The sequence below is a fragment of the Trematomus bernacchii genome, unplaced genomic scaffold, assembly GCF_902827165.1.
Source record: "Trematomus bernacchii unplaced genomic scaffold, fTreBer1.1, whole genome shotgun sequence".
In the NCBI taxonomy this organism is placed as follows: Eukaryota; Metazoa; Chordata; class Actinopteri; order Perciformes; family Nototheniidae; genus Trematomus; species Trematomus bernacchii.
Genome location: NW_022987671.1, coordinates 135,554 through 150,293, shown reverse-complemented (window position 1 = coordinate 150,293; position 14,740 = coordinate 135,554). Strand labels below are relative to the sequence as shown.

The following is a 14,740-nucleotide window of genomic DNA, read 5'->3' as shown; positions in this document are numbered from 1 at the left end:
CCGGCCTGCCTTTCTGTTAAAAAAAAACCCAAATGAGCAGGGAGGATGTCAGGCAGACTCAATCCATTGCACGTCTGAGGGTCCATGTGGAGAGGTGCATCAGAAGGGTCAAAGAGAACAAACTCTTTGACAAAGCCATACCACTGTCTGTGTGTGGAAGCATTGAGGAGCTTTTCAATGTGGCTTGCTTCCTGGTCAACTACCAGAACGGACCACTGGTGAAAGCATGGGCAAGCCTGGGCAGCAATGATTAAAAGATTTCTTGCTCCCAAACCAATTGTGTATTTCATTGTGGTCGTTACAAAAAGCAGTCATACCATACTATGTTTAGGTACTAATGAATTATAACCTCAAAACAAATGCACACAAAAATAACATAGGACAATACATAATATAATAAATCCACAATATGATAACATTTTACAGATTCATTTAATACACTTTTACAAAACATAGGTTGATGTTATATCGGGGGAAAAAAATACATATTTAAACATTTCAATTAGTCTCTGCATATTTAAGTAATGCTAGTTTATGTAACAGATGAACAGATCAATGCAAGATAAGTTAGTTAGCATCCACAACTTTTGTTAATGAATAACGTCATATGACATTAAATGTCTGCCAATAAACACCCCTTTCTTCCTCACATAGGTCCTTTGACTAAAGGATCTTTTTGACTTATAGAACACACTTGGTTCTGGTTTTAGCAATTGAAAGAACTATATACAGGAAAATATTCATGTTAGATCAGTAATGTAGTGTGATGTAGTGTGGTACACTAATGTAGTGTAGTGCATATCAGTCCATGTAAAAATAAAAATAAAAATAATCTCCCTTCTCCCTAATGGTTGTAGCCACCTCGCAGTCTCTGCAGATACGCTGTATAAGGATATCCTCCTCTGCAAAAATGACGAAATCGCACCACTCCATCCCTGTGAGTAGGAGCTGGCCTTGCACCTGCCAATAGTAGCTATGCTCCCCCCGCACGGCCTTGTAACGTGTACTCCTTTGAAACATGTTTATATAATAATTAGGACTTTAAGAACAATTTTACACTCAGACAACAATCACAAAGTTGTTGCAGGCTACATACAATTACTTAGGACAATAGATATTACCTAATGGCGCATTTCCATTGCAGCGCGTAGCTCGCTTTAAGCGTGCCGTGTCGTGCCGTCCCCTTTTTTGGTTGTGCTTCCACTAGGCCTCGTTCCGGCGCGGCACGGCGCGGGGCCACTTTTTCACCTCTTTTCTGGCCCTAGAAAATTGTGGTTCTATCGGGGCCAACAAACAGGGCTGAGTCGGGCTGAGTATGCTAAACTAGAGAGAGGAGCGCTGGCAAGAGGGCTAGAACTACAACAAGATGGACATATTTGACCGTGATTTAATTGTAATACACGTTTCAAAATGATGCCGAAGTAACAACATACTGATACCGGTTAGTAAAAACCATGAATTAATGCTTTGTCAAGTCTGCAGACAGACGGCAGGCGAAAAACCTTTTAAAATTCGTGTTTTTCTAGATGGAGATTGGCTAAGCTAACGCAGTATATGCCCCGACCGTCCACACTCACAACAACGGCCTATACAGACATAAATAAAGCAGCGACTGTATTCACCATGACACAGGCAGTCTGTGGTGTGTACTTGTTTAACTTTTGTCGAGTTTCTGAACATATATAAGGAGCTGTGAGCTCTGAGTGCTCACAGCTAACGGCTGTGTTGTGTTTCTGGATTTCTCATTGAAGATGACGTCACGGCTCCGCCTACACTGCGTTACTATAGTAACTACCCCAGTTCCTAAACTGTAATGGAAGCGCAGCATGAAGTGAGTCGGCCCTGTTAAGGCCCAACGCGGCCAAGCCGTACCGAGCCGTACCGAGTGTGGCCGAGGCCGACCGTGTAGTGGAAATGCGCCATTACACCGTCAGCAACTGTAAACTGCTTTGGCTTAGTGGAAATGAACACCATGTCACTCACTCTGCCTGGTTTCACACCCTATTAATTACACAAAAGAATTGTCAAATTAATTGAAATGGTCATTGATGCAACATACTAGATCAGCTCTTGGCACAAAGGAAATACTCATTAAACCGTGGATTGGTTGTGAATACATACTGTACTTACCATGGTTCTTGGCTTGTGCCATCGCTGCTCTGTTTCAGTGCAGCTGAGGACAGGGGGTACAGCAGCCAGGTTGAGTGTGGAGTAGTGTGCGGTCTGGAACAGCAGTGCAACATTGTGGTTGCAGAGTGCTGTTCCAGCTACACAGGAACACTTTGCCACTGCAATCTCCACGGGTGAGCAGTTCTCAAAGACAATCTACACATTAAAATAAAATGTCAGTCATTTTACATTTAGAAGACATCTTGGAGACATAGAGTGTAAAATAGTGCCATCACGTTAACGTTAGCCTTCTCACTTTGCTCTATCGCTATCTGTATGCTATCTGTATGCTATCTGTATGCTATCTGTATGCTATCTGTATGCTATCTGTATGCTATCTATCTTGCTATCTCTCTATCTCTCTATCTCTCTATCTCTCTCTCGCTCTCTCTCTCTCTCTCTCTCTCTATCTCTCTCTCTCTATCTATCTATCTCTCTATCTATCTCTCTATCTATCTCTCTATCGCTATCTATATCACTTCGCTATCTACCCGCTCTACCGTAGACCGGATGTTTACAAGCGCCCACTCAATGAACCGGAAATGGAAATACGTCATCCCGTGCAACTAGCCTATTGGTTGGAGGAGGGGCTCGGTAAGGAAGTGGCAGATTTGTTCCAGCTGTGTATTTTCAAATTCTAGTGCTGGTTTCTCCAAAATTACCTTCCCCACCTTTAAGGTGATATGTATTATTATTGAGTGTTATATGCATTTACTTTTGTACATTTGTTTATTTTCATTTCACTAACGGGGTTGAGAAATACAGTTAGTAGTGAGGCGGAACGTTTGTGTTCGCTACAATGGTTCTGGGGTACCGGACCGGTTATAGGGACGGACGTTTCCGGTGTTTCCTCTGAAGCGATCTGAAAGGAAACATAACACACCGTGGCCTCATTGGTCCCGTTTCACCGGCTTAAAACAGGTTAGTACACTGTGCACAAATCATAATGAATGCCCCATAAGGTTCGCCTATATAATGTGACGGTCCGCTAACAGTGTAAAATGTTTGTAGTACTGTTTACGTGTTTAAAGGAGTGAAATAATGTGTGTGTGTGTTAGCATAGCTCCCCCGGTGAGGCGCCATTTTGGGGACAACGTGGGCTGCCGCGGTAATAATACAAGTGTGACATTATTTCTGAAGGCTCCCACACACAGAATATTTCCAGTACGGATATAGTTATTGTGAGTTTGGAATAAATATGCAATTTATGAAAATTACAAGTTAGTTACTGTCAGTAAAAACAGTAAGGTTAATACTGGGATGTTTCTTACACTTAAGACTAATACTGAGTGTTAACATTATTATTCTCATGTTTATGCATTTTAGTAACATGCAATTAATGGCAGAAGTTTAATGTTCACATGACAGTTTAAATGGGTCATGATATGCTACTTTTGACTTGCAGTAAAGAGTAGTATTTAATACAGGTTTAATACTGTTGAAAAATGTATTGAAGGTACAAGAGATGTTTACTGAATTTGAAATGTTTGTTTATCACAGAAAAGAGTAACTGACAGTGAATGTATGTTAGTGGAACTGTGTCAGGAAAGTGAACGGTTTATTAAGGAATGTAAATGAAAACTGAAATGCATATTAGAGAGAATTAATATGTGTAAATGATTTTGTTGTGTAATAAAACAACCAGAGAAGCGATCTGGAAGGAAACATAACACACCGTGTCCTCATTGCTCTGTTTCACCTGCTTAATACAGGTATCATCACTGCTCAGGAAGCGAAACTCAGACACTCGCTGCCACTGAGAGGTGAAATGACGCAGAAAGGAGTTCAGCTGGACCGGGAAACCTTCTCTTGTTCGATCTGTCTGGATCTACTGAAGGATCCGGTGGCGACTCCCTGTGGACACAGCTACTGCATGAAGTGTATTAAAGGCTTCTGGGATGGAGAGGATGAGAAGAAGATCCACAGCTGCCCTCAGTGTAGGCAGAGCTTCACACCAAGGCCTGTCCTGCTGAAAAACACCATGTTAGCAGCTTTAGTGGAGGAGCTGAAGAAGACTGGACTCCAAGCTGCTCCTGCTGATCACTGCTATGCTGGAGCTGAAGATGTGGCCTGTGATGTCTGCACTGGGAGAAAACTGAGAGCCTGTAAGTCCTGCCTTGTGTGTCTGGCCTCTTATTGTGACAAACACCTCCAGCGTCATTATGACGTAGCTCAATTAAAAAAACACACTCTGGTGGAGCCCTCCAAGAAGCTCCAGGAGAACATCTGCTCTCGTCACGACGAGGTGATGAAGATGTTCTGCCGCACTGATCAGCAGTGTATCTGTTATCTCTGCTCTGTGGGCGGACATAAAGGCCACGACACAGTGTCAGCTGCTGCAGAGAGGACTGAGAGGCAGAGAGAGCTGGAGGGGAGTCGACAAAACATCCAGCAGAGAATCCAGGTCAGAGAGAAGGAGGTGAAGCTGCTTCAGCAGGAGGTGGAGGCCGTCAATGGCTCTGCTGATAAAGCAGTGGAGGACAGTGAGAAGATGTTCACTGAGCTGATCCGTCTCATGGAGAAAAGAAGCTCTGATGTGAAGCAGCAGGTCAGATCCCAGCAGAAGAGTGAAGTGAGTCGAGTCAAAGAGCTTCAGGAGAAGCTGGAGAAGGAGATGGCTGAGCTGAAGAGGAGAGACGCTGAGCTGAAGCTGCTCTCTCACACAGAGGATTACAACCAGTTTCTGCACAGCTACCCCTCACTGTCAGCCCTCAGTGAACCTACACACTCATCCAGCATCAACATCCGTCCTCTGAGCTACTTTGAGGACGTGACGGCGGCCCTGTCAGCAGTCAGAGACAAACTACAGGACGTCCTGAGAGAGGAATGGACAAACGTCTCATCGACGGAAGTGGATGTTTTACTGTCAGCACCAGAGCCCACCACCAGAGCTGGGTTCTTAAAATATTCACAGGAGATCACACTGGATCCAAACACAGCAAACACACGGCTGGTATTATCTGATGGGAGCAGAAAAGCAACATACATTGGACAACAACAGTCTTATTGTAGTCACCTAGACAGATTCACTGAATGGTCTCAGGTCCTGAGTAGAGAGAGTCTGACTGGACGTTGTTACTGGGAGGTGGAGCGGAGAGGGACAAGAGTTTCTGTAGCAGTCGCATACAAGAATATCAGCAGAGCAGGGGGTGGGACTCAATTTGGATTTGGATACAATGGCAAATCCTGGGCGTTATATTGTGATCAAAACAGTTATACATTTCGTCACAACAGTATCCTCACTCCCGTCTCAGGTCCTCGGTCCTCCAGAGTAGGAGTGTACCTGGATCACAGAGCAGGTATTCTGTCCTTCTACAGCGTCTCTGAAACCATGACTCTCCTCCACAGAGTCCAGACCACATTCACTCAGCCACTACATGCTGGAGTTTGGCTTTTTGATTATGGAGACACAGCTGAGTTGTTTAAACTGAAATAGCCTGAAGTCATTTGAGGAACTCTTCTACTTCTTAAACTCATTGTGTGTCCATCATTGTTGCTGAGAGCTGATTGTTCATGTCTTCACTGCACAGTGATCAGCTGTCAATCAAACATTATGGGATGTGCTTTAACATCTTCTCCTGAGTTGTTCTGTAGATGTTGGAGTTTCTTTAGGCGGCGCTCCTTCCTGTGTCTGTTTAGCCATGGAGGCTGTCACTGCTCAGGAGGATTTCTGTTAACCTCAACTCATATTTCTCTGCATGGAAATGTAAACCTTGCTCTAAATATTTGTTGAATAAGTCTTTTATTTTTGACTAACTGTCAATTTGTTGAATGCATAAATGAAAGTTTGAAGAAGGAAAGAAAACACATTAAAAGAAAAGTCAAAAACGGGTTGAGTTTGTAATAAATTGTGTTTCTATGTTCAAGATGTGAATGCCACATTTACTTGTCTGTAAAAAATAAAATGTTGGAGTTTTTCTTGTTAATAAAAGAGCGAAGAGGACAAAAGTGAAAATCTCAGTCTTTTATTTTTAATCTTAAAATGAATGATCTCCTCTCCAGTGAAGCTGCACTAAGTTGAGTTGAATTTTAAATACATGTAGTTCTTTTTTTACTGCTACGTCCCCAATAAGCTCTAGGACAAAAATTGAGACAGAGACACACAACAACAAATAACATTGAGAGTCGGGGTGAAAGTGAACACAAGTGCATTTATTTACACCAAAGAATGGAGAGGAAGAAACGTGTATGGAAGAGGGTTAGGAACATGTGGAGAAATGTGAAATCTGAACTAAAGTGATATTTTTCTTTTATGTTTGAATATTTAAGACAGACTATTGAGAAACAAGTCAGAATTCAGAATATTTTAATAAACGTATTAAGAAAAAAAAAAATCTCCGAATGCTAAATAAATATGAACATTTTGATGTTTTATTCATAAATGTTTTAATGAAATTACAGAAATCCAATATTAAAGTCTGAAAAAAAATCACTTGTCACTGGTCAGATCTCAACATGTTCTTTACTAGTGAAATTCAGAATTCTGATAAAAAAATAAAACTTTTTTCAGATTCTCTATTTTTCTTGTGTTGAAAATCTCATAAATCTGACTTTCTTAAAATATGTTTTATTTATTTTCATGAAAACCTTCAGAATTTGTTTTCATAGATCTGAGATTTAAGTAAGAACTCTGATTTATTACTCAAAAGAAAAAATCAGTTTTGGTCAGATCCAAAAGATAAGTCCACATGTGGTCCTAATCCTCTTCTGTGTTTCAGAGTTCTGAGATTTTATTTACAATAAATTAAAATATATATATATTCCTAGATGTGAGAGTAAAGTCAGAATTCAGAAAAGTTTCCTCTGAATAAAATATAAAAATCACTTTTGGTCCAATTTAAATAAATGTCCCCATGTGGCCTTAATCCTCTTTCTGACCCTCTTTTTTCCCACGCTCTCTAAAGTTTTACTGAATCAAAGAAGAGTTTTCTACACGTCGTAGCACCGCAGTCAACAACTACGTCTGATTATCTCAAGGTGTGTAGGGTCCTTTAATCCAAGGTTTTAGACAGAAGTGTAGTAAAGATAGTTCAGTGTGTAATGACTTATATATCATACATATATCATTTTAAGGGTTTTCTTCTTAGATAGTGAAGTGAAAACTGTCAGACAAAAGTAAAGATGGCATGAATTGTGATGCATTTGATTTATTTTTTAAGAGCCTCAAAGGAGCCCAAAAGGCTTTGTTAAAAAAAGGAACATGTACAGATTATCATGTTTGAGTGATTAGTCTCAATGTTGGGACATCGCCATTTCTCAATGTTTAGAAATAATAATGATCCCTCGACCAAATGCAGATTAAAACTAAAGTAACGGGTTGGTTTTGAAAATGTAAGAAGTAGAAAGTACAGGATTTTGTGTTAAAAATGTAAGGAGTTTCTCCTGTCAATCTGCTCTACAAGACAATGAACGAATTACCCCCCGTTGCTAAGCAACATCTTTTGATAACTAACGCTTAGTGGTCATGGAAGAAGTTTAAAACCAGATTTTAGACTCTGGCAAAGAGCAGGATTATCAGAATGTATGATCTCTTTGACAGTGGAAGACTTACAACATTTGAATCACCAAAAGCTCATTAGCATTTACAAAATACAGACTTCCACAAATATTTACAGGTCAGACATTATGTGTATAAAAAAGTCAATTCATTGGAAATCTCAAGAGACGCTCACCTACTAAAGATGTGTTTCCTGGATCACAAAGAACTATAACACTTTATATCCAAATTCAACTTGGAAATGTTAAATCTAAATGCAGACAAACTTGGAGGGTTGAGAACAAGTGTACTCTGCTTAACTGTGTGATGCATGATGGTATCTGGGTTCATATCTTGAAGCTACCTTCCAACATTTCAATTTGGAACCGATATAAAGAGTTATAATATTCTCCTTTTATCTATAGTAAGTATAAGACAGGGACCTCACAGAATTGTCCAACATGTGAGACTCATGTAGGGACTAGGCTGCATTGCAATGAAGGAATGCAGCAACACTCAAGTATGTTGGAGGGCAACATGTGCAAACATCACTACAGCAATCGGTCAACAGGTGTCAGTAGAACCTCTATTGGGTCTGCTTGGATATGGCCCTAGTCCTCTAAGGCCCCGGCCCCACGGGAACGAAAACAGGTTGTATCCGCATATTTCTCTTGCGTATAGCCCTTTTTGCCACACGACGCCGTAACGAAACGATAGAAACGGACCCTGTAAACGACAACGGGTCCAAAGGTGGATAGATCTGGGAACGGAGCGCTCTGGGGGGTCCAACGGCTCCGTGTGGTAGCCTCTATACGGTCATTTTCTGATAATGACGACGCAATAGCCCCGCCTCTCCCCACCTCTGCTGCTCACCCCCGCAAACGTTCACTGCACACTGAATTCATATTATTTATCTTTATCTCGATATGGACATAAACTCGAGTGAAGTCTAATCTGACAGGACGGAGACACGCAGCTCCTCCCGCTGTGATGCAGCGGGAGCAAAACACACACTTCAAGTCAGATCATCACCCTTAGCTATTTTAATTACCTCTCAAACTACCTAAACTAGTTATAAATATGTTTATTTTTACTGTCGGGTCACTCATTACAGGATCAGCTGCTGCATGAGACAGACACTGGCTGTCAGAAGAGAGGAAAAAGAGACAGGCTCCGTGTATTTTATTATTATATATCATTATATAGAGTCGTTATTCATTTGTTTTAAAGCTCAATAAATAACAAAGAAGACCTTTGACTGGCACTTTTATAATTTTGTCCGGAAGATTTCAACTTTAACACACGTTGACCGGCGAAAAACTCTGCCTGGTTCCCTCGGCCCCCACCGCGGAGAATAAACAGAAGTGCAGCCATGACAACCATTCTTCTTCGCTGCTTTTGTGGAGGAAGTTGCTGCTTTTGTGGAGGAAGTTACAGCGCCACGTACAGGCTCGGCATATGTACTGCAGCTTTTCTAGCGGTTGGATCTAAACGGAGCTGTCTCGTGTGGGCAGACACTATCCGGTGTATATTGCGTGTGGACGGAAGCTTTTTGGCGATTGCGTTTGCGTTAATCCAATGCGTTTTGCCGTATGCGTTCCTGTGGAATGAATATCTTAAAGGGCCCATGTCATGGCCATTTCCACTGATCATAATTACATTGTTGAGGTATACTAAAATAGATTTATACTGTGCAATTTTCCAAACTCACATTGGTTTCGCATACAGCATCTCTGTCAAGCATGTGTATTCAGCAGTATTCACTTTCTCCACTAAACGACTCGTTGGAGCTCTTGCCCCCCCCTCCCTGTGAGCCTAGTGTGCTCCGATTGGTCAGCTCGGCCACTCGTTCTGATTAGTCAACCACCAGAGAGGCTGCGCCCATGTCAGTGCTTTTCCCGGCTGCTCTCAGCGTAACATCAGTCTTATCATGGCGTCGGTACAGCGGTATATTTTATATACATATATATTTTTAACTGTTGTTATAGAAGAGTGTGACGGCCCCAGGGCCTTTGTCTTACGATGGGGTGGAGCTGAAGAGGCTAATCAGCACGATCACGGACACCTCCGGACCCAGTCTCTCTCCAAAGCGGCTGCAGGAAGACTAACTCTGCGATCCTCTCAACCACCTATCTCTGCATTTACCACAATAAATGTGCCGTGGTTTTGTAAACTCGTGTATGTCTCCTTGTCTTTGTGGCCTACGAGCCGCTCATAACAAAGAGTAAGTTATTTTTACCCGTTATAAACTACTACTGTTTGATGAGAAATCAAATCATGGTTTGCTATATATGAATTCAGGGAAGAAAGGATAGGCCTACTAAGTATTTCCATTAAACTTTATTTTTAGAAATGTACAAAATGAACATAAATATACATATATACACGGTATATCATCCATTCCTCCTCCTTGCATCTTGCCTGCGCACAGTCAGTGCGGTGCCTTTTAGCACGACGCCTCAGTAGTAGTAGAAGTGCCTTTTAGCATGTCATGGATTGTCCGCCAGGATCTGGCTGGACGAAATCAAATGCAAATCACAAAATATTAGAGAAACTTAGTTGTTTTAGATTCGTTAGTAGTAGTTGTGTAATGAACAGCTTGCCTGCTAATATGCTAACCTAGCTTTGTTTACCTTGGTAGCTAACACGATATGAACGTTAGCTTGGAGGAAAGGCAACTATAATGCAGTGTAATAAAACTACTATGAACAAAAGCTAGTGGTTCATATTAGGCTAGCAATAACGTGTTTATAATTGCAATCGTATACGGGTATTCTGCTACCATACAATGTAACTTGCATGAATACATTGTTTTGCGCTAGCATACAGCTAGCCTCGTTAGCTACATGCAGTATATGTACGGTCACAATGTACGGTAAATCACAGTACAGTATACTGTATGAGTATTCCGTGTGTGTGAATGCAGACATTCTCCTGCTATGAGATACATGTATGCAAGGCCATCTGCTGATATTAGAGTTGATATATGGAAACTCTAGCAACTTAGTTAGCACAGTTAGCACTGTGTCAATGGCTTAGCAGTCCAACACAGTTTACACATTTAAACAGTCTTGTTTGATAAATACACAAATAACAATGCAAACTTACAGGTTGTATACCCAGATCTTCCCCTGCTCCAAACGGTCCAAACAAGCTGTGCATATCCGGCCTCAAACTGGGCAATGTTTTGGAAGCTTTCGTCTGTGAAATGCCGGTTCTTCGAACCTCTGGAGGAGGAACACGCCGCTGCTGGTGTGGCCATAGCTCTTCGGGATTGGTCCATTTCGTTCCGGGTACCGCATGACATCAGGCGGTACCCGGAAGAATCAAATGGGCAGTGACGTATCTCCAACGAGGCGTTTTGGGGAGGTATTTTCTGTGTTAGAGTTTTACTCGCTACAGGGTGTACTTTGAGGGTTTTGACTCTGCACACCGTTTACATGCATAAAAACCTTCATAACACACAAGGGGACGGGTAATAACCGGAAAAGCATGACATGGGAGCTTTAAGTGCTTTGACAAAAAATCCATAAAAAAATGTCATCTGTGGAAGCCGTAATACTGTAAAAAGTACGACCAATCATTTTAGCCGGCCCGGCTAAATTAACTGGATGGCCTACCTGCCTGTCAGCCTTCCATCTGTGCACAAACTTATCTTGTGCCCTCATTGGTCATGTGCGCGTTCGTGTGTGTTGGAGGAGGGGCTCTGTAAGGAAGTGGCAGATTTTCTCCGGTTGTGTATTTTCAAATTCTAGCGATCTCGAGCCGGTTTCTCAAACTTACCTACCCTACCTTTAACATTACACTATATTATTATACTGTATTATACCAAGTATTAGAGCATTATACTACCAGGATAACAACCTCCATCTCAACGTCAGCAAAACAAAGGAGCTGATTGTGGATTACAGGAAGCAGCAGAGAGAGGGACACGCCCCCATCGCCATCAATGGGACTACGGTGGAGAGAGTCAGCAGCTTCAGGTTCCTCGGTGTCCACATCACTGAGGACCTGACATGGACTCTTCACACTACCACCATCACCAAAAAAGCTTGACAGCGGCTCTTCTTCCTCCGCAGGCTGAGGAGGTTCAATATGGACTCCAGGATACTCTGCAACTTCTACAGGTGCACCATAGAGAGTATCCTGACTGGCTGCATCACGGCCTGGTACGGCAGCTGCCACGCCCTCAATCGTAAGGCTTTACAGAGGGTGGTGAAAACTGCACAGAACATCACCAGGACAGAGCTGCCATCCATGGAGGATATTTACTCCCAGCGGCTCAGGAAGAAATCCCTCCGGATTATAAAAGACCCCCATCACCCCAGCCACAAACTGTTCAGTCTGCTGCCGTCTGGCAGGCGTTACTGCAGCATCCGGCCTAAAACCACCAGATTCAGGGACAGTTTCATCCCACAGGTAATAAGACTGTTAAACACCTGAACTGTTGAAGCAAAATCTGTTGAAACAACATCCTTAAAAATAATTTATCTATTTACCTAATATATCATATTTCATAACTTGCATATAGACTCTTATTGCACTATTTCACTTTTTTAAACCATTTTTCTTTTCTTATTACTATTTACTTGCACTATATTTTTCTGTTTATCTGTGTTTTGTGTTGCACTGTTGGAGAAGCCTGTGACACAAGATTTTTATTGGCATAACTACACTGTAGCTAGTTCGCATGACTAAATAAAGAACCTTGAACCTACTGAACACTTATTATTCCCCATTATTTTCTAATAATGAGCATTTATTCAAAGAAAGTTCTACTCCAAAAGTAACTGGTTTAAAGTATAAGCTGATGATAGCTGCATTCTTTAACTCCCAGTGGTCTGAAAAATATAACATCTATGGGGTTTTCCTTATAAATGAAGAGCAAGAAAAGACAAAAGTGAAGTCTTTGTTATATCTTACACAGGCTCAGCCCTCTACTGGACTCAGGGCCGGCCCTAGACATTTTGGTGCCCTAGGCGAGATTATGATTTGGTGCCCCTCCCCCACCCCTCCAAGCAATACACAATAGAATATATAAAGAATAAATGAAAAATCTCTACAAAAGACCAATACACTACAAAAACTGAAACGTATTGACATGTTATATACATGAAGAAGGTTTCAAATGTATTCATTATTGTCAATCCTACGCAAGGCGTTATAAATGAGGCCCCTGAAGAGAGAAACTTGTCATACTGGGTCAGGCTACAAGGAAGTGGAGAGGAAAATATCACAAACAGAATACTACAGGATTGCTGGGAATATACAAAGTTCCAGGGGCGTGGGTTTGGCTGGACAAGTAAGGAGAGAACGAGGGCATATGGAGTGGAGACCATAAAGTTTACCAAAGCAAGCCCATTTAGCAGTGTTCCCCCATGGCTTTACCCAGAAGCTAATATAGATGTGAGTATCATAGAAAGGAAAAAAGAGTGGCAAATAAATGAAGTGGGAATTAAAACGAGTATGTATCTGAACGAAAAGTATTACAATTACCTACACATTTACACAGATGGATCTAAGAAGCAAGAATGCGTGGGGATAGGCATGTATATCCCAGAATTCAAAATATCAATCGCAAAACGAGTGTCAAATAACCTATCAGTTTATACAGCAGAAATACTCGCAGCAATTATTGGGCTACAATGATTTGAAGAGGTCAGACCTGATAGGGTGGTGATATGCACATACTCACTATCTGCTTTGGAAAGTATACAGTCGACAATAACAGTTAGAGAAGATGTAATCATTGAACTTAACCACTGCTTACTGAGACTTCAGAGGAGGGGAATAGATGTGCAGTTATGCTGGGTGCCTGCACATGAGGGGGTTAAAGGGAATGAGCATGCTGATAAATTAGCAAAAGAGGCGTTACAAAAGGAAATAGCAATACCAGTTTGACTTGGAAAAGGAGAAGGAAAAGCAATAATTAAGAAGAAGGGTATGGAAATATGACAGAAAAGGTGGGAGGAAGATCAGAAAGACTACTAGACCACTAGACTCAGATTGGATCATACAGGATTAAACGTCACAATGTTTTTAATGGGTAAAAGCAAAGTTGAAGAATGCAGGGGGTGTGGAGTGAAAGAAAATGTGGAACACATCATATTACACTGCAACATGTACAAAACAGAGAGGGACAAACTAAGAGACAGGGTCAGAGAGGCAGGAAGGGAGTGGAGCCTGATGGGGACACTGGGAACAGAAGGTGGGGGGGGGTAAGAGCTACCAAGAAGGCCATTCTTAAGTATTTGAGTGAAACAGGATTGATTGGAAGAATTTAAAACAACGTAAATACAGTGGTATAATTCCACAAGTGGTGATAGGATGATTTGGTGATACACACTCTTGTACAGTAGGTGGCGGTATGCACCTTAAAGTTGTTTGCAATCCGCCAAAAACTGAGAGAAGAAGAAGAAGAAGAATAACCTGTATCGAGGTGGCGTCTCGTCGCTACGGTTCTCTCTCTCTGTGTTCCTGAGAAAGTGTGTGTGAGCTCCAGCACTACTGATCCATCATCTGTGTGTTTGGATAAACCTCTGAATGGACTGTGTGCTCTTTTTTCTGGAGCGTTTACCTCGGACTATAGGAGATAGCTTAGCATGCTAGCTGGAAACACGTTGGCAACACTAGTCAGATTGAGAGTTTGATGGAGAGAGAAACGGTGTGTTTAACGGAGTTTGCAGGAAAAGGTGATCTCGTAAACATGAGTAAAGTCCAAATGCTGCTGTCGTTGAAGAAGCAGCGACTCACTGCTGAAGAGATATTTGCTCTGTTTGAAAAAACGATAGCAGAGTACGAGGAGGAGCTGTCTCTTTCCAAAGAGGAGAACAAGAGACTCCAGAAACTACTGGACGCTGTTTTACAGCCTCAGCTTCGGATACACAGAGCAGGTCTGTTCCCTTTACCCTTAAATAACACTTTACACTCTTCAGTAGCACTTTATTATCACATTAATAACACTTTAGACCCGTTATCAGCACTTGAATGATTCTACAATTTAGGGTACATTCCATGTCCATTGATGATAATTATAATTATTCTAACTCTTCTTCAAAAACATAATATTTTGCCTATCATTGGAAAGCATGTTAT

At 41.7% G+C, this 14,740-nt stretch overlaps 1 protein-coding gene across 1 annotated transcript; it reads left to right on the top strand.

Annotated features, from left to right (window-relative positions):
* Window positions 1-3,884: 3,884 nt before the first annotated feature.
* On the top strand, window positions 3,885-5,669 carry LOC117487472 (tripartite motif-containing protein 16-like). Its single transcript, XM_034136094.1, has one exon. The coding sequence runs from the start codon at window positions 3,938-3,940 to the stop codon at window positions 5,603-5,605; it is 1,668 nt and encodes a 555-aa protein (XP_033991985.1). The 5' UTR covers window positions 3,885-3,937; the 3' UTR covers window positions 5,606-5,669.
* Window positions 5,670-14,740: the final 9,071 nt, after the last annotated feature.